At 45.2% G+C, this 19,590-nt stretch overlaps 1 protein-coding gene across 3 annotated transcripts in view; it reads right to left on the minus strand.

Moving 5' to 3' along the window:
* The window catches only part of ARHGEF2 (Rho/Rac guanine nucleotide exchange factor 2), a 49,063-nt gene extending 32,616 nt beyond the window's left edge, over positions 1–16,447 (minus strand). The window contains exons 1-4 of one of the 3 annotated variants that reach the window (XM_086393263.1): positions 15,854–16,447; positions 8,182–8,477; positions 6,697–6,814; positions 413–451 (exon numbers count right to left, since the gene is read on the minus strand). In XM_086393263.1, coding sequence (XP_086249389.1) covers positions 413–451; positions 6,697–6,814; positions 8,182–8,456 — 432 coding nt within the window. In that variant the 5' untranslated portion in view covers positions 8,457–8,477; positions 15,854–16,447. Of the gene's footprint in view, positions 1–412; positions 452–6,696; positions 6,815–7,394; positions 7,542–8,181; positions 8,478–15,853 lie in introns of those variants that run through there. The other 2 variants (XM_086393264.1, XM_086393267.1) reach the window with 2 other exon arrangements.
* Positions 16,448–19,590: the final 3,143 nt, after the last annotated feature.

Consider the following 19,590-nt stretch of genomic DNA (forward strand, 5'->3'; position numbering starts at 1 on the left):
GACGGTCAAAATGTACCTCAAGGATAATTTATAACTTTAAAATGCTTATATTGAAATTTTTAAAATTGAAAATTAATGAGCTATGCCAACTTAAAAGGTTAGATAAAAGAACAACAAAACAAACCCAAAGAAAATAGAAAAAAGGGTAAAGGGTATCATAAAGATAAAAGCAGAAATCAATGAAGTTGTAACAGCATAAAATAGGATTAATAATGCCAAGAGACAGGCCAATAAAAGACAAAACTTTGATAAAAGTGATGTGCAAATAAAAGTATAATGAAAAAGTGGATCTAACTATAGAAAGAGCAAAAGGTGACTAGAAAGATAATGCTATCTATAACTTAATGCCAGTAATTTTGAAAATGGAAACAAAATAGATAAATTATTTAAAAAATATATATATATGACTTACCAAAACTGAATCTAGAAGAAATAGAAAGTCTGAATGGTCCTATTAAAGAAATGGAATCAGTAGTTAATCTTTCTATAAACAAAACACACAAGGCCAAAACAGTTTTATAGTCAAGGAATAGATCTTTCAAGCAATAGAACACTGATCCAAACTCTTCCAAAGAATAGAAAACAAAACCTTTCAAACCCTTTCCTTGATTCTTAAGCTACACGTAGACAATATGACAAAGGAAAATTATGGGCCAATCTCTCTTATGCAAAGTACAAACATTCCAAACAAAATATTAGCAAACTGTAATAGATTTTAAATGGCCTTAATAGCCACAAATTATTTACAGCTCCTACCATTAAGAAGGAATCTATTTCTTCACTCTTTGTATCTGGGCAGGCCTGTGACTTACTAAGATGACTAGAATGTGACAGAAGTAGCATGATGTGATTTTTGAGACTATACCTCAAGAAACTCAAAGCTTCCTCTCTTGCCCACTTAGAATGATATTTCCATGTGATGGAGAAGCCATATGGATGAGAACCAAAGTATCACAACAAGGCAACCTAACAACCCACAGGCATGAATATCACCATCCTTGACCATCAGTCCTTTTCAGCCACCAGATAACTGTGACCACATAAGTGAGGCCAGGTAGAACTGGCAGAAGAATACCCAGCTAAGCTCAGTCAAAATTAACCATCCATAGCACTCTGAGGGGGAAAAAAAGGTGGTTGTTTTAAGTCATTAAGTTTGGGGTTGATCTATTATGCAGCAATAGATAATTGATGCCACAAATGAATTCCAGCAGCGCATAAGAAAGAGAATCCATCATGAAAGAGTTGGAATTATCCTAAAAAATGAAGGTGGTTTAAGATGAGGAAAATCTTTAAATGTAATTTACCTCAATGACAATATTAGAGGAGAAAAAAACATTACCAACTCAGTAAAAGCAAAAAAAAAAAATCACAGGATAAAATCCAACATTCACTCATTGTAAAACCAAAGGCCTGAGTGTTACCAATAGAAGGAATCTTCCTTAACTTCAGGAAGTGAAGTGAAAGTTGCTCAGCTCAGTTGTGTCCGACTCTTTTGCAACAGTCCATGGAATTCTACAGGCCAGAATACTGGAGTGTGTGGGCGTTCCCTTCTCCAGGGGATCTTCCCAATCCAGGGATCAAACCCATGTCTCCCGCGTTGTGGGCAGATTCTTTACCAGCTGAGCCACCAGGGAAGCCCTTTAACTTGATAGAGTATCTTTTAAAACCTTACAGCCAAAAATCAATTTTAATGGTAAAACATGAAATGTACTCCCTCTAAAAGACAAGGATAGCCATTATCCCCATTACTGTTTAGCATTGCAATAGACCCCTAGCCAAGCACAGTAGGGCAAGAAAAAGAAATGAAAGAAATTATTGGAAAAGAAGAAAACAAAGTTCATTTAAAGATGACATAATTGTCTACTTAGAAAAGCCAAAAAGAAAATCCACAAATTGTTATAACTGAAAAAAAGAGAGTTTAACAAGATGAATAACTATAATTAATTCAACTACATTTCTATAAACCAAAAATAATTATAAAATACAATTAACATAATTTCTTTATATAAGAAAGCATTTATAATAGCAACAGAATCTATACGGCACATAGAAATAAATCTAATAAAGATTGACGACCTGTATGAAGAAAACTAATACTTTGTTAAAAGACATATTGTTTAGAAAGCCTAACTAACTAGAGATATCATTTTTCATGGATAAGAAGATTCAATATTAGAAAGAAGTCTGTTTTTCTTAAATTAATCTTTAAATTCAACATAATCTCAATAAAAATTCAGCAAGAATTTTAGCTGATTCTAAAATTCATAATAATAAAAAAAGAAAAAAATAAAATAAAATTCATATAGAGATATAAAGGACCTAGAATAGCCAAGATAATTTTAAAGAAAAGTAAGAAAGTTGGAGAACTTAAATCACTACATTTTTAAGATTTACAGTAAAAGCTACATTAGCCAAAAAAATAGATAAATAAATAAAACTTGTAAGAAAAAAAACTCATCTATGGAGAAAGGAATGGCTACCCACTTCAGTATTCTTGCCTGGGAAACTTCATGGACGGAGGGGTCTGGCGGGCTACAGTCTGTGGGTGTGGGGTCACAAAGAGTTGGATATGACTAAGCGACTAACACTTTCACTTTCATAATAAAGCTACATTAACTAAGATAATGTGATACTGGCATAAAAATAGACAAATAGATCAATGCAACAGAGAATAGACTCCGGAAACAGACTCACACAAATGCACCCACTTGATTTTCAACAAAGATGCCACAGCAATTCAGGTAAGAAAGTAAGTTTTTTTAATGAAGAAAATATATATTTTTATGGGGAAAAAAACCAAAACTTTTTAATTTCTTCTATATACTAGAATCTAGATAAGTCACAGACCTAAACATGAAAGCTAAAACTATAAAGCTTCTAGAAGAAAACATTAGAGAAAAATCTTCACATTCTTGGGGTAGGCAAGATTTCTTAAACATGACGAAAAGCACTAAGCATTAAAAAACTGATAAATTGGACTTCATCTAAATTAAAAACTCATGTTTATTAAAACACAGTATTAAAATAAAAATGCAAGTCAAAGACTGTGAGAAGATATTCACGATACACATATCTGGCAAAGGACTCAAATCCAGAATACATAAAGAGCTTTTACAAATCAATAAGAGAAAGACAAACTGTTTTAAATGTTGAGCAAAAGACTAGAACAGACATTTCACAAAACAATGTATTTGGATGGCCAATGAGAATATGAAAAGGTGCCCAGTAAAATTTTTCAACAGGGACATGAAACGTAAAACCAGAATGAGACAATTCAAAAACACCCACCAGAATGGCTAAAATTAAAATCTTAAAAAAAAAAAAAAACTTGACCATAACTTATAATGTAAATAGATCTGAAAAAGAATACCTACCTATCTATACATGTACAACTGAATCATTTTGCTATACACTTGAAACATTGTAAATCAACTGTACTTCAATAAAGGGAAAGTGAAGTCGTTCAGTCGTGTCCGACTCTGTGACCCCGTGGACTGTAGCCCACCAGGCTCCTCCGTCCATGGGATTCTCCAGGCAAGAATACTGGAGTGGGTTGCCATTTTCTTCTCCAGGAGATCTTCCCGACCCAGGGATCAAACCCAGGTCTCCCGCATTGCAGGCAGACACTTTAACCTCTGAGCCACCATAAAATCTTGATTTAAAAAAAAGTATAATATACCTAAGAAAACATCTAATATATATCTATAAACAGTATGGAAAAAATATGATAAAACTTTATTGAAATACATTGAATGGAGAAGTATCCTGTTTTCATGGGTAGGAAGAAGCAATATGGTAAAGATGTCCACTTTTCCTAAAATAATTTTTAGATTTAATGCAACGCCAATCAAAATCTCAAAAGTTTTTAATGCATGTTTTATACATAAGTTATACTTCAATAAATATGTTCTTTCTAAATTAAGAAACTGTCTCTTTAAAGACATTATAGAGAGGAAAAAGTCAAACCACTTTTCTCAATCTTGAGAAAAGATCATTGCAACACATATAACAACAAAGGATTAGTTTCAGGATATGTAAAGAACACATTCAAAACAATAAAGAAAAAACCTTCAAAGAATCCAATAGAAAAGTGGGCAAAAGATAGGAAAAGGAACTTCACAGAAGAGGAAACACAAATGACCAAGGCAAAGGGAAAAAAATGCCAATCCCATTTGTAATAAGGATAATTCAAATTAAAACCACAATGAGATTTATAACCACTAGACTGACAAAATTAAGAAATCTGATGATTCCAAATGTTGGAAAGCATGTGAATCAACAGGAGCACTTATATATTGCTGATAGAAATAAAAAGTTTCTCGTTATCTCAAAAAAATGAACATTGTATACTCTGTGACCCAATAATCCTACTCCAAGGTATACTGCAGAGAAATTCTTGCAAATGAGCACCAGAAGATGGGTAAAAGGATGTTCATAATGACACTCTTCATGATAGCAAAGAATGGAAATTATACAAATGTCCATCAACAGAAGACTGGAATGAAAATAATGGACTACATTTGCAACACACGGATAAAAATTAGAAACAGGATGCTGAGTGAAAATGCAAGTTATAGAAAATTTTGTGGAATATAACATCATTGATTTTTTTTTAACATCATTGATTTTAAAGTTAGAAACAAAAAAGAAATAATGTATTACTAGGTAATACTTTGTGCTAAAACAATTTTTTAAACTACTCTTAAAAAGTAAATGAGTTATTAAGAAAATTGAAGACAGTGATTACCTCTGGAGGGGAGGCAAGGGAATAAGAGAAGAGAGGCAGACATAAGCAAAGATAAATGTGTTAGTAATGTTCTTGTTCTTGAGATGGGTGGTTGGTTGATTAGGCATTCATTTTTCAATATTACATTTAAGACAATGGAAAAATACAATACAGAATATTAGCAACTCTGGCAAACTGGAGGATAAAGCTCTCATCTAAGGACATCTGAATTTTAGAAATTGTAAACACCGTGCTGGCCAAACAAAATAAATTTTGAGCTAGACTTGGCTCATGGTCAGTCTGCAAGCCCCAGTCTAGTTTAATGAATTTCAGACTTTCAGTCTATGGACACTGCAGAGGACTTACACCAACTTGCTGCTGCAGGAAGAAACAGACAAATAAACAAGCAAAAAACAGACAGACAAGGAGAAATTTAAGGGAAGTACTTAGATAAAGACAGGAGAGGAATGAGAGAAGGAAGGCATAAAAAAAAACAAAACAAAAACACAAACACTAGAGAGGGGAGAAAAGAAGGAGACATATAATACCAGGAAGCGCGCAGCTGGACAAAGAGAGAGGTGAAGAGGGGGGAAATAAGTAAGAAGGGCCTGGAGGGAAGAAGAGGAAAAAAAAACCACTGTCTCCCATGTATTAGTCGCAGTATTGGGCACTTCAACACTTTTTTCCCCAGTCTAACAATCACAACTTGAAAAGACAGGTTTTAGTAGCCTGATTTTCAGAAAGATGAAGTGCATTGTTCAACTAGTGTGACTCGCAAACGCTGTTCTTTCTACTATACCACATCGAACTGGGCTGGAGGGAAGAAATGCAGAAATGGTGATGGAGAAAAGTGTGACCTGGGATAAGATGGGTTTTGCTGCTTCCCTGACAGACTGTAACAGCCCCTTCTTCTCAGCCTCTCGCCTGAGCCACAGGCACTTGGATCTTGAGGCCGGGTGGGTACACTGGCCAGTATGTGCTGGACAGGAGGTAACCTTAAGTCACTGGGCTTGAGGCATTTCTGTGTACAGCTGTCCCTCATTATCCACAGGGGACTGATTCCAGGATCCCATGGATACCAAAATCCAAGGACGCTCAAGTCCTTTACGCAAAATGGCATAATATTTGCATATAACCTATGCGCATCCTCCCATATACTTTAAATCAGCTCTAGATTAATTATAATACCTCATGCAATGTAAACGCCGCATAAATTAGTTGCAAACATAATGTAAATGCTATGTAAATATTTGCCAGCATAAGGTAAATTCAAGTTTCGTTGGAACTTTCTGGAATTTTTTTTTTTTTTCAAGTATTTTTGACCCATGCTTGGTTGAATCCATGGATGCTGAACCTGTGCATACCGAGGGCTGACTATACTCAGGGACTCTTAGCTAGCAGACCCAGAGGTGTCTCTAAAACCTCTGTGTATCCTCAGTGGTCCCTAGGTCCTGGTTTGAGATCTTCCCTGTGATGGTCCCCTAAGCCAGAAGCCTGAGCAATCTCTATATCCTTTCTTACTTGATAGTCCTGTAATTATCTTGTTTTCAGGGTTACCAGATGCCTAGTTTCATCCTACAAATAGTAAGTTCATCTCCAAATCTGAGAAATGTGGGGTCCACAGAAAGAAGTAGTTATAACTAGGGGAACAGGGGCCTTTTACTGAGAGAGAGGCAGAGATGCCCACATCAGCACAGAGACACAGAAAGCAGGGAACAGAGGGTCTCAGAGAAAGAGGCAGAGGCAGGATACCAAGGCCGGGGAACAGAGCCCACAGACCCAGGGAAGCAGACAGAGGGGTATAGACGCCAGATTCAGATTTGGTCAGATGAAGTCAAAGTGATCCCTGGGCACAGAGAGCCTCAGCAGCTGGCAGAACAGAAGAGGCACAGACTGGTGGTTGGACAGGCAAAGGGGCAGGAGAGCGGGGGGGAAGGTGGGCGCTTCCATGGGGATTTGTTTGTCCATACCACGCAGGAGGGTTGGCCACCTTGGTGCTGCAGGTCCAGAAAGGAGTCCAGTTCCTCTTGGCTCCGCAGTAAGGAGGGCTCCTTGGGGCTTGTGCATCCCGATGCCTGCAGTTTATTCCTGAAACACACATTGCCACCGCTGCCCTCCGTACCCAGTGGCCAGTGACGGGCACCAGGGAGAAACACCGCCTCAGCCCAGTCCCTGTTGCTTGCCCCCAGCCCAGCCCTTCCTGTTGGCATAGGCGCAGGCCAGACCCAAACTGGCCTCCCTTTCGGGCTGTGCTTGGGCAAGGCTGTGGCACTGGCTGTGGGCAAGGATGACCCCTGCTGGTCAAAGGGCAGTACTGCCCTCCAGAAGACGGCCGGCGGTCAGCGCGGAGGGAAAGGGGATGGGGGTTCTGATGAGAACCTTAGCCCCTACTCAGATAAATGGTGTGCCTAGGGCGCCCTTCCTTCTCAACCCAAGGGACAGAATTAGTGCCTGATCGTGAAGGTGAACCTCGAAGATCCTGAGATACAGCTGGCATCACAAAAGGCATCTCTGCCTTGGACAAGCTGCTCCTAGGAAGGTGCCGTGAGTCCTGAAGACCAGGCTTCTCACCCAAGTTCCCTCCCAAGCCAGTTCAGGGGCAAGGGTCCTCTCCTCTCACACACCCAGCCAGCCCTATCCAGGAGCTCGAGAAGTTTGGTCTACTCACCAGGCTAAGATAATTTGTCCAAGGGGACCATTGCCAAAGCAGAGAGACAGGCCCTTCCAAGGCTGGCAGGCACTCACAGGCACCACTCACACTGAACCCCTCACGCTGACCCCCAGGCCTTCTCTTTCTGGCTTCCTCTCTGTCTTTGGGGAAGTGGTCAGGGTTTTTCCAGGAGAGGGGAAGAGCTGGGTCCCTCACTTCCGGTTTGTCATGCATATATAGAACCCTGAGCAAGAGGAGGTCTTCCCCCATTGTAGGGCTGGACTACGATGTCAAAACACCATGGGCCTGCCTCAGCCTGCACCATCAGGCGGGCAGCAATTTGGGAAAGGGGGCTAGGTCCCATGTCCCAACCCTGGGAGCACGGCTCAAGAAAACTTCCGAAGCTGTCTGGGCCTGTTTCCTCATGTGTAAAATGAGGCAACTGGGCCGTATGATCCCTGAGTCCCTTCCAGCTCTAACTCTGCTGTATGTGCTAAACGCAAGTGGGAGGAGGAGGCAGTAAGACCCGAGTGTCCTGCTTCTCACCTCCCCTCCACACCTCCCCTTCTCCAGTCTCACCCACTGCCCTGGAGACTAGTAGAAGGAAGGGGCTAGGACACTAGAGAGAGCCACATACTGAAAGGCAGGGTCCATTCTCCTCAGAGGCCTGCCACAGGCCTGGGTTCAGACTCTCCAGGCAAGAGGCTAGGGGCCCAGGCCTCTTCAACTCCTGTCATTCCTTCCCAACCACTTTCTCCAGGGTCTAGGACTTGAGAGGAGAGACAGGAGGTCTCCGGTGTTTTACCTGTTCAGTGGATCCTGGAGCTCCCTGCCCGGCCCCCAGCTATGCCTTTTGAAGGGGTCGTAGTTGTGGCTGTGGGCACGAAAAGCGCCCGACCTTCGGAGGGGCACAGCATGGAAGACTTCGCCCTCCTTTTTTCTCCCCTCCTTCTGATTCTCCTCCTCCTCCTCCTCCTCCAGCTGCGCTCTGGACTCCACTGCAGAGAGGCAGCGGCGAGTGTGGCCTCGGGGCACCAGATCTCCACCTGCGAGGAACACCTCTGGGACTTCTCTGTTCATGGAAGCCGCACACAGGCCAGTCTAAATCAAGAAGACAGAGAATGCTGAGCAGAGTTCTAGAACTCTGGAACCTTGGAACTAGGAAAGTGTCATAGTCAGCCAGGCCTAGAGTATCCTGTTACCCACTCCTCCCTTCCCCAAGGCACAGAACTGGAGGATGGTTGGCTCAAGATTACACAAAGAATTAGCTGAGGAGTCAAACCAGGAACGTGGGTTTTCTGACTCCCAGTCTAGTGTTCTGTCCAGTACATAATGACACCCTCGTTCACTCATTATCATTCCATCTGATGAGCACCTATCTGACAGGAAGCCATGCCAAGCAAAGAGAAATAGATATTGTTCCTACCCTCAAGGAATTCATTCTGGTGAGTGAGTGCGTGCATGTGTGCACGCAGACAAAAGCACAGATCACAAACAACTGGCCAGGATTTGTCAAATGTCACAAGAAAAGTTTCAAAAAAGAAGGCTTTGTGCTGAGTACATATAACCAGTTGGAGGACTCGGAAAAGGGAAACAGAAGGAAGTAAATAGCCTTTGAGATGGGCCTGGAAGGGTGGAGTGGTTAGGATTTGGCCACGTTGGAGAGGGAGGAGTCTAGGCAAATAAAACAGCAGGGAGAAAAGGTGCATGAGTGACAGTATTATGACTTCTTCCTTCTAAGACTCCTGTCCTTTGGGTAGTAAGACAGCTATTCTGACCTCTCCCCACGGAGCAGAGCAAAGGGCCCCCAAATTAGCCATGTTGAAATTCCTTCACTCTCTCTTCCAGGTAGGCATTGTTCTCATAGCCCAACACTCCTGGAGGCTGTCAGGGCTTGCCTCAGTGTGTCTCAGAGTTAAGAACCCTCAGGAGCTCTTAAAGTTGAAAATGATAAGCCCCGCTCCAGAAACAAGTACCAAATACCAGAGTTTCAAGCTGGCGGAGGGGCGGGAGGGCAGCTCACATCAGCGGCATCTACCTCTGCACTCCCTCCCAGGCCCTGTCTCTGCAGAACTTCTGCTAGAATGAGTTTCCCAGGCTCCTCTTCCCCCAGGAGAGAAGCAACTGAGATGCTGGGAGGACCCAGGAGGACCAGGAAGCAATGAGCCAGAACTCGCCCTCCTCCCAGGCTTCCTGTGAGGGCGTCAAGCCTTCCGCAGGTTATTTTATTCCCTGCCCCCGACACACACAAACACACACACACCCCTAAAGTCCAGGTTGTTGGAAAGTCGTCCCTTCCAGCTACTGCTCCCTCTCTCACTGCAACCTGCTGCCGCTGCAGACAGGACCACGGAGATGGTGCCTGTGCCCCACTGCACGCCTGTCTACCATGGGGAAGGGAGGACACAAGTACTCAGGCCTCTGCAGGTGGATTCTGCTGCCCTGCCGGGTGGGTCTAAGAATAGGAAAGGAGAGGCCTAGGAGACCAGCCCAGGCCTGTTGTCTCAGCACATCGGGAAGCCACATAGAGGGGGCCTCTCGTCCAGCCACTGGGACCCATCCTCTGTGTCCACAGACTTGGGCCTCGTGTCATCTGATGTGCCATCTGTAAACAGGATGGCCCGGTGACTTCCCTAGTGGTCCAGTGGTTAAGAATCCACCTTGCAAAGCTGGGGACGTGGGTTCGATCCCTGGTCAGGGAACTGGGATCCCACGTGCTACAGGGCAACTAAGCCCACGTGCCTCAACTAGAGAGTCCATGCGCCGCAACGAAACATCCCACATCCCATCTTAGAACAAAGACCCTAAGACTCGACACGGCCAAATACAGATATTTTTAAAAAATAAAATAAACGGGATGGGCAGTTCTGCAGGGAGGACAGAGCCTGAGGGCCACAGCATGATCCCTGCCAACCAGGGGTCTCAAAGTTGAGATTTGGGGCAAGGGGCGGGAGGTACTGACAAAAAAGTATTGAGGGAAGCTGGGAGGGAGGAAAGAGTAGGAACTTGGGGTGCTCACTAGAAAAAGAGCAACAGAGGCTGGGAATAGGACAGAAATGGGCACTGAGGGGCACCATGCGGACCTTGGATCTGGCATTCAATGACCTCACAAAAGAGAAAAAGCTGTTAGACCTACACACCTGTACCCAGCTTCTACCTGCTCTTCCTGGCTGGATTTTGCTCGTGGGGTGGATTTGACTGGATGAATGAAAAGCAGTGAATGGAAGCCCTTTCTTTTCCCTCCATCCCTGGAGATGCTTCCTGCTGGAGGTGGTACCTTGCTGCCTTAGCCTGGTGGACAGACATTTTTAATCCTGAGATCTTCATGTCCTGGGATCTCACCCTCCTTCCTCCAACTGAGACCACCTTGAATCTGACCTCTGCTCAAAGATCTGCCCTCTTTCTAACCTCTTCTGTCACGTCATTCATGGTCTCCGCCCTCTGTGAAAATGGAATTCACTGGACTCCTTCTCCCTCATATCTTCATTCCATTCTTGGGAAAGTTTTTCTGTTTTCTAAATTCCACTCCTTCATGGTATAATGTCAATAACTTTCATTCTCTCCTTCAAAGTGATGAGGTTTAGCAAGGCTTCCTCATCCCCCTCCCAGAGATATTCCGCCCTCCGCTTTCTGTGGCTCTACGTTCCCTTCCTTGCTGCTCTTCACATCAGTTCTCTCCCAGCCCCCTCCCATCTTTCCCTGGGTTCCTGAGCTCAGGAAATGGTACAAGGGAGCGGCCAGGGCTGGGGCTCACACAATGGCTTTATTTAGCTCCTGAATGAGATCACATCGTGTCACATCACTGCTTCCGCTGAGCAGAGATAGGAGATTCTGAAATAGGTCTGGGATCAGATGCTGGGGATGGGGGCAGGGGAGGAAAGCCAGAAGGGGCTCTCAGTCACTTTACTCTTCTTCCTGCCTCTGGATCAGATGCTTTCCCCACCAACATAGACCATCAGCATCTCCTGATCTCTCCTCTGTGTGTAATCTCCATCATTTCCCTAGTCGCCATTGATTCGTTACACATTCCAGTGTGTGCTGAGATGGAGGCATGTATTATTTAATTATTATTTAATAGTTCTCTTATTCAGAACTCCGAGACCGTAATTTCTTCAGGATGCTACAGTGGCTTTGAAGTTCGGCAGATTTGCTAGCTCTGCCACCTTCATAAACCATGTGACCTTGGGCATTTCAATAAATAACCACATGACATTGCTTATTTCATGTGTTTGAGCTCTGGAATCATCTGTAAAATGGGAATGATAATACTACCTTGCAAGGATATTGAAAGACTTGATGATAATGTCGGTAAATACAACTAATACTGTGCTTGGCACATATTAGGTACTTAGTAAATGCTACTATTGTTGTGGTTGCTGTTATTTAGAGGCAGAGAGAAGGCAGAGCATTGAGAAATGGGGTTCTGGAGAGAGGAAGGCCCAAGAGAGAAGCGCTATATGATGGTTACCTCACTGTTATCTCTTAAAAAGAGAGTGAATAAATAACCCACAGGCTGACACTAAAACAACTGTGATGGGGACTAATTATCATAAAGTCCTTCTGATATAAAAGAACGCAAACAACCAGAGCAAGAAGGACCTTGATGAACCTGCACTCTTCAAAGAGAAGGGAGGGGTAATAGCCTCTGGTGATTTGCAGCAGAGGTTGGCAAACTATGGCCTGTGGTCAAATCTGTACTGTTTTCTTTTTTATATGCTTGGGGGAAAAAAAATCAAAAGAAGAACACTACTTTGTGATACATAAAAATTATATGAAATTTAAACTTCAGTGCTCATAAATAAAGGGTTTTCTTGGAACACAGCCATGTTCATTCATTTACATACGGTATATGGCTGTTTTTGCATTACGATAGCAAAGTTGGTAGTTGCAACATAGACCATATGGCCTGTAAAGCCGAAAATATTTATTATCTGGGTCTCTACAGAAAAAGTTTGCAGGCTCTTGATTTAGAGAAGCTGGGCCTCAGAATCTCAGGAAGGAGAGAAAAAGAGATTACAGAGAGACAGTAAGGCTTACTGCTCACCAGCCAGGCATCTCCAACCAGGTTAGGAAAGAGGGACATCAAAGACCCCAGCTCATCCATTTCCTAAGTAGCATCTGAGCCTACAGGGGTAGAGGCTTAATCCACAATCAGTGCCTACATCATCTTGTGGGACCCTCACAACCATTTCTTGAAATAGATATTAGTATTCCTATTTTACATCAGAAGAAACAGGCAGCACAGAGAGGGAAAGTAACTTGCTCAAGGTCACAGGGCTGTAGGAGGCAGAGTTGAGTTTTCACAGCAGATCCAACGCGCTGCAGAACCTGAGTTCTCCTCTGAAACCAGAAGGCAAGCTCCCAGTGAGCACAAGTGGCTAGCTTTGAAAGAAGTCTGGGGAATTCTCTGGCAGTCCAGTGGTTAGCACTCCATGCTTTCACTGCTGAGGCCACAGGTTCAATCCCTGGTCAGGGAACTAAGAGTCCATCCCACAAACTGCTCGGCCAAAAGAAAAAAAACAAAAAAGAAATCCAGCACTGTTGTTATTCACTCCCATTCTCATCATCATTTCTGCCCTCTCCACACCAGCCAAAGAGAGAACGCAGCTTCCAGAAGAAATTAGATGGGGGGGTAAGTTAAATTTGTCCTTTCTACTCCCTCTGGATCTTAGATATCTGAATGAGGTGATGGGTGGTGGGCAGGGAGGGCCTGCTTCTGTTTGCTGCCAGCAAACACTGAGGGTAGGAACTGCTGAGAGCAACCACACAGCTGGGCATGTGGGATGGTGGGCAATGCTGCCAGGCCCCTTCACAGTCTGGGTGGCTTCCTGGGTCTGGCTCTGGGGTCCTAAATCTCCCCAAGGGGGCAATAACGGGGAAGACCTGAAAAAACTAGAAAGTGAAGAATGGGGAGGAAGGGAGAGGCCAGATGGCATGATCTGTGGGCTTCTCCTCGGGGTCTCCTAGCCCTGGGGGACAGGGTCATAGAAAACCCTTTGATAGTTCAAAATTTAATATACCTGCTTCTTCTTGCATAGAAAGTAAATCATTAATCCAACAGTATCCCACATAAAAGACCACAGCAGTGCTTCAAGTAAAGAAGGTTTCAGTTTAAAAAAAAAAAAAAAAAGAAGGCTTCAGTAACCACAGTTCCTTCCCACCTCTCCCTGCTCCCCGAGCACCCCATTCTACAGCGGGTCATACAGTACCCAAGTTTCTAATACCGCCTCACCTCACCCTGACTTGGCTTCACCACTGCTCTGTTTCTCAGTGTGAGACATGCAAGATTTTGGTATGTGCTTGACATTGTGTAAGCGAGGGCTTTTCAGGTGGCTCAGCGGTTAAGAATCCACCTGCCAGTACAAGAGATTCGGGTTAGATCCTTGGGTTGGGAAGATCCCCTGGAGAAGGAAATGGCAACCTACTCTGGCATTCTTGCCTAGAAAATCCCGTGGGCAGAGGAGCCTGGTGGGTTACACTGCATGGGGCCGCAAAAGAGGTGAACACGACTTAGTGACTAAACGACAGCAGTGCCTTATGGCACTGTTCATTTCATAATTAAATTTTATAATTTTGTAATTAAGATGCTTGCTCCTTGGAAGGAAAGCTATGACAAACTTAGCATACTAAAAAGCAAAGATACTACTTTGCAAACAAAGGTCTGTACAGTCAAAGCTATGCTTTTTCTAGCAGTCATGTATGACCACAGTGCCCCACCATTGTGTTTGCACATAGACCTTTCTGGGCCCTGTCGGACACTGATAGGTGCTAAAGAAATACATGCTAAATATGTTAAGTCACTAAGTCGTGTCCAACTCTCTGTGACCCCATGGACTGCAGCATTCCAGGCTTCCTTGTCCTTCACTGTCTCCTGGAGCTTGCTCAAACTCATGTCCATTGAGTCGGTGATGCCATCCAACCATCTCGTCCTCTGTCATCCCCTTCTCCTCCTGCCTTCAATCTTTCCAAGCATCAGGGTCTTTTCCAGTGAGTCAGTTCTCCGCATCGGGTGGCCAAAGTATTGGAGCTTCAGCTTCAGCATCAGTCCTTCCGATGAATATTCAGGGCTGATTTCCTTTAGGATTGACTGGTTTTGATCTCCTTGCAGTCCAAGGGATCCTCAAGAGTCTTCCAACACCACAGTTCAAAATGCAGAATCTTAATTCCCTGACTAGGGATTGAACCCGTGCAGTGGAAGCCCAAAGTCTTAAGCAGTGGACCATCAAGGAAGTCCCACCACATCTCCATAAAGGGCAGCCATCACGCATCTGAAACACCCACCCCAAATCACCCCCGCCTCTTTGATATGTTAGGCTCACAAAGCAATCAGGACTTTTGCTGCCTTGGGCCTCCAAGTGTGACCATCTTCTTTCTTTCTTTAAATAGATTTGCAAACTGAACCTAGGGATCCTGTCCTTTCTTTCTGCTAGGCTTGTGTGCTTTTTTTACCGGAGGTTTGCTGGGACCCAGGCTAGCCCATGATGTGTGGGTGCTAGGGAATAAGAGGGGCAAAACCAATCAGTCCCTTTCCACCTCCTGTCAGTTTCTTGGCCTGCATCCTGGGTGCCATGCTAGAAGGGTGGGGCAAGAGAAGGGCTGAGGTTCAGAGGGACACACCTGAGAAGACTTTGACCATAGAGTCCCAAGGAATTAACCCATTAGATCCCAGGGAACACCTAAAGGTAGTGGGTGAAGTAGGAAGCCCCTAATCTGAATGGATGGAGTAATACGGAATCTGGAAGCCTCTGAGCCTCAGACATGAGTTGGTGGCCCTTTAAATCTTACAATTAACTCAGACGGATGAAGGGAGTACTGCCAGGCCTTAGAGGAAGGGGACCCTGGGTGAATTAGGACTTGAGATTTTAAAACTCTAGCCATCCTTTTTGTCCATACCTCTTGAGTAAGAAAAAGAGACTAGAAGACATCATAATGGACTTTGCTGCCAGGTGAACTTGAGTTTGAATCCCTCTTAATTGACAAGGGTTAGCTGTTTAACTGGGCTTCCCTGGTGGCTCAGTGGTAAAGAAGCCTCCTGCCAATGCAAGAGACCCAGCTTTGATCCCTGCATTGGGAAGATCCCCTGGGGAAGGAAATGGCAACCCACCCCAGTATTCTTGCCTGGAAAATCCCATGGACAGAAGGATAAACCTCACATTTAATACAGGGATTGTGATATGCCAACCTCATCAGGATTGTGAGGATTAAGAGTGCATAAACAAGCTTTGGCATCACTGGTTGCACAAGTAGTGCTAATTAACTGTTGGCCATTTTGGTGATTTTCTGTTTGTACATCTGTGCACACTCACACAGACACAAACAGGATACACCTTAGTTAAAAACAGGAACTAATACAGGAGACTGGTGGAGAATTGTTCTGCCACTTCCTGGGTGTGCTGAGGGGTTCCTGAAGATCTCTACTTCTGGGGAATGCCCACTCATGAAGGAAGGACTCAGGGAAAGGGAAAAGGGAAACTCACCAGTCTCAGGAGATATCCCAAAGATGGGAGACCCGTTCTTGCCCTCGGTTGGTGACTTCAATATGGGAGGAAGTCCCGCTTCAGGTAGCCCCTCTAAGAATCCAGTCCAGCACCTTAATGGGGGTACCTCTCTCTTGATCCTTTTAAGGGAATTGCTCATGGTCCAGAAGTTTGCTTAGGAGACAGGGGGGACTCATTCCAGTCCAGACCAGCTGCCTCTCCAACAACTCTAGCCCTTCCCTTCCCCGCCCTACTTCAAACACCCTTGACAGTGCTGGGCTCCAGTCTTTAACCCCTTTGGTGCCAACGCTGGTCCAGAGGATCCCTGGGTTCTCCTGTCTTTAACATTCCCCAAAGGGCAGCCATCAGATTCAGTCACAGGTGGAAACAGATCCAGGAAGCCAAGCTGGGGTCACTCTGAGCAGACAGTATTTGGGAATGACATCCCAGGGAACCCTCACCCACCTGCGAGTGGAGACAGGGTGGAGCTGAGAGGAAAAAGAGGACATCTCAGGGAAAGGCCGATGGTTGGCACCCTACTTCACAGCAAGGTCCTAGAGGGGTCGGGGAGGTCCTTTGCTCTCTCGCTAATCTGGTTTCCAAATGCTGGTGGTTCCCTTTAAGAGGCAGGTTACAGTAGGGGGAGGAGGACAGACTGTATTTTCTGTGATGAAAGTGCAGGGAGGAGCGCTGACAAGGGCAGCTGCATCTGAAGACGGCCCTCCTTCGGCCAACAGGAACAGGGTGAGCTGGCAGCTCGGCACACACAGCTCCACTCCCAGAGTGTTGTGGATACCAGGCACAGGATATCTGACAGGCTCTCCACCCCCTTCCCTGATAACCGCTTCTGGGGGTGCTGACTCACCTTCCCTGCTTCCCTGGGGCAGAGGATGGCGTGGGCAGACACTGGACTTCCTGAGGTACCGGGGAGCCTCCTCCCTGCCAGGCCCATGGTCTAGTGGAAAGGACATGCTGCAATTGGAAGAGTTTGGCTGCCTCTGCCAACTCCCTAGATAAGGGGCCTTGGAGAAGTTACCTATTCTGGTAGCCTCATCGCCACCTCTGTACAATGGGGATAGTGAATGACAGATGTACAAATAGTGGCACTTAAACGCTGGGTCCATAATAGTTATTATATAAATAATAGTTACTCAATAAATATGCTCTTCAATAAAACTGCCACTTGCTGTGACCTTGGAGAAGCCCCTCCACTTTCTGCCTTCCCTCATCTATTAGATGAGATTATGTGATCCATGGTCCATCCTTGCTCTCAAACCCTCACTCTGGGTGAGAGGAAGAGGGCAGCTGTTGCCAGATGTGGAAGCTGTGTGCTCTTTCCTATCTGTGTGAAACTGTTAGTCGCTCAGTCATGACTCTTTGCGATCCCACAGGCTGTAGCCTGCCAGACTCCTCTGTCCATGGGATTCTCCAGACAAGAATACTGGAGTGGATAGTCATTCCCTTCTCCAGGGAGTCTTCCAGAGCTAGGGATCAAACCCAGGTTTCCCACATTGTAGGCAGATTCTTTACTGTCTGAGCCGCCAGGGAAGCCCTTTTCCTACCTGGCTGGGCTCCAAACCATATGACCATACGAGTTGTTTCTTTCAAGAATACAGGGGAGACAGCTATCTGTTTTGTGGTGGAGGATCCTCAGAAATCCTGATTAAACAATCCTGTGATGATACAGATGAGGACACAGGCCCCGGAAGGAGGCGTGATTCACCTGAAGTCGGCCAGCGAGTGGGTGGTGGAGGTGGGCGGGGACCCAGCGCTGCTGCGTCTGTGGTCAGCGTTCCTTCCACCATCCTGAGCTGCTCTCTCCAGCTATCAAGCCTTGAAAACTCCCATGCTGTCACCAGGCTGCTTCATTATCCCCAGCTTTTTGGGAATCCTTATCCCCATTTCCCGTTGACTTTCTTCAGGTGAAATCCCAAAGCCTAGGATGTAAAAAAGGTGATAATCTTGGCCCTGGCTCCTCCTGGTAGTGGGGCTGGGTGTGGGTGAGCAAGTGCCAGCTAAAAGCCTGCATGACATAGGAGGGATAGAGGGCTGGTTTCCGGGGGTGGAGGGGATCTGGAACACATTGACAGATGGGTTACTATATGTTTTACCTTTAAGGGAGGAAGTTCTCAGGTTGGGTACCCAATCTCCAGAAAGGATGTGGGGTGGGTGCTTACTTTCTCTCTCCTTTGCAGACCTGCACGAAATCTGGAGGTCAGGGTTCCCATCTTCCTAGGGTGGTTTTCACTAGAGTGAAGCACTATCTGCTACTCATCCTCCATTAAATTATCTCACGAAGAGGGCTTAATCCTAAAGTAACTATTCCAGCTAAGTCTCACCATCTATAGATTTTAGAGGCTCTTCTATTCTCCAACGCCACTGCTTAAGGGAGGCTCAAATTCCACCCTGACTCCAAGGAATTTGGTCTCTCAAGAGATGAAGTATCTGGTTTTGGCCTTTTTCCAAGGTGCCTGTGACCCTGCCTTCACTTGCTTGTCATCTGGGTCAGACCTGGGCTCCCCTTTAGTCTTCTCTGTAACAAGAGCCAGGATGCAAAGTGGGAGTTCTGCAAGGAAAGGTAAAGACTGCCCCAGCTTTCAGAAAAGGAGTACCTCCCAGCACTCAGACTGAGGAAGAAATCTCATATTGCCTTCCCAAGTTATGAAGGTTATCCTAGCCTCTAAACCAGAACTCCTCCTCCTACAGGTTAACTCCTCACTGTTTCCAGCAGACACCACACAGATGGCAGTGAGTTCCCGCCTCCAAAGACTAACATCTTATAGTGCTAAAGAGGAAGACAGTACATATCAAACTAGCTCCCTTTTCCTTCCCTATACTTGTTCTCAACCCCAAGCTTCTGATTCACTGTCCTTTCCCCCATTCTCCTGAGCAGATCCCAAGTCTCCACCAGCAACACAGTGAACAAAAGCAAACACATCCTCCTTGCCTTCTGACCTGGCCAGTCCTGGGGTGTCCGAGCCGCAGGCCCTGAAGGAGGGATGTGAGCTGGTGGAGGGCTACTCCATTCAGAGCCTCCCGTTGTCTCCATGTCCTTTTCATCCTTCAGCCCAGAGGCTCCAACTGCTGGGCGAAGGAAAGGTTAAACCAGTTGGGCAGCACTGACTGCTCCCATACCCCACCAGAATCTAAGCTGAGAAACGGTGGCAGGAACAAAGCGGGTGTTTGTTGGGTTTCTCTCCTGCCGGGGAGGCTGTTCTCGGACCACGGCATTCCTGGGTTGGACAGAGTCAGCTCAGAGTGGCTTCTCCCCACTGCTGCTACAGCCAAAACCCACTGCCTTTCCACAGGCTGTGCTTAGGTAACAACTCGGGGGGTTCAGGCGCTTCGGCCTGGCCAGAGCTCAAAGCAGAGACATTAAAATAAGCTTAAACTTGAGAAAAGCTAAGTCTTCAACACAGGAAGGGTTAGAATCAGATGTAATCGATAGCTTTTCAAAAACAGTCAGTGAAGGGACTTCCTTGGTCCAGTGGTTAAGAATACAGCTTGCAGTGCAAGGGACACAAGTTCAATCCCTGGTCGGGGAACTAAGATCCCACGAGGCAAAGTAACTAAGCCCACATTCCACAACCAAAACCTGACACAGCCAAATGAATAGTTTTTTAAAAATAATGAACTAAATTGCTCTCTGAAGATCTGGGGATAGAACAATGCAGACCATCTTTCCCCATTTTCCCTCCTCTACGTGGAGAGGAGCTCACAAGCAAGGAAGGTTTAGG

Source organism: Bos grunniens, chromosome 3 (assembly GCF_055505025.1).
Source record: "Bos grunniens cultivar Pamir isolate PY7600 chromosome 3, Bosgru_T2T1.0, whole genome shotgun sequence".
Classification (NCBI taxonomy): Eukaryota; Metazoa; Chordata; class Mammalia; order Artiodactyla; family Bovidae; genus Bos; species Bos grunniens.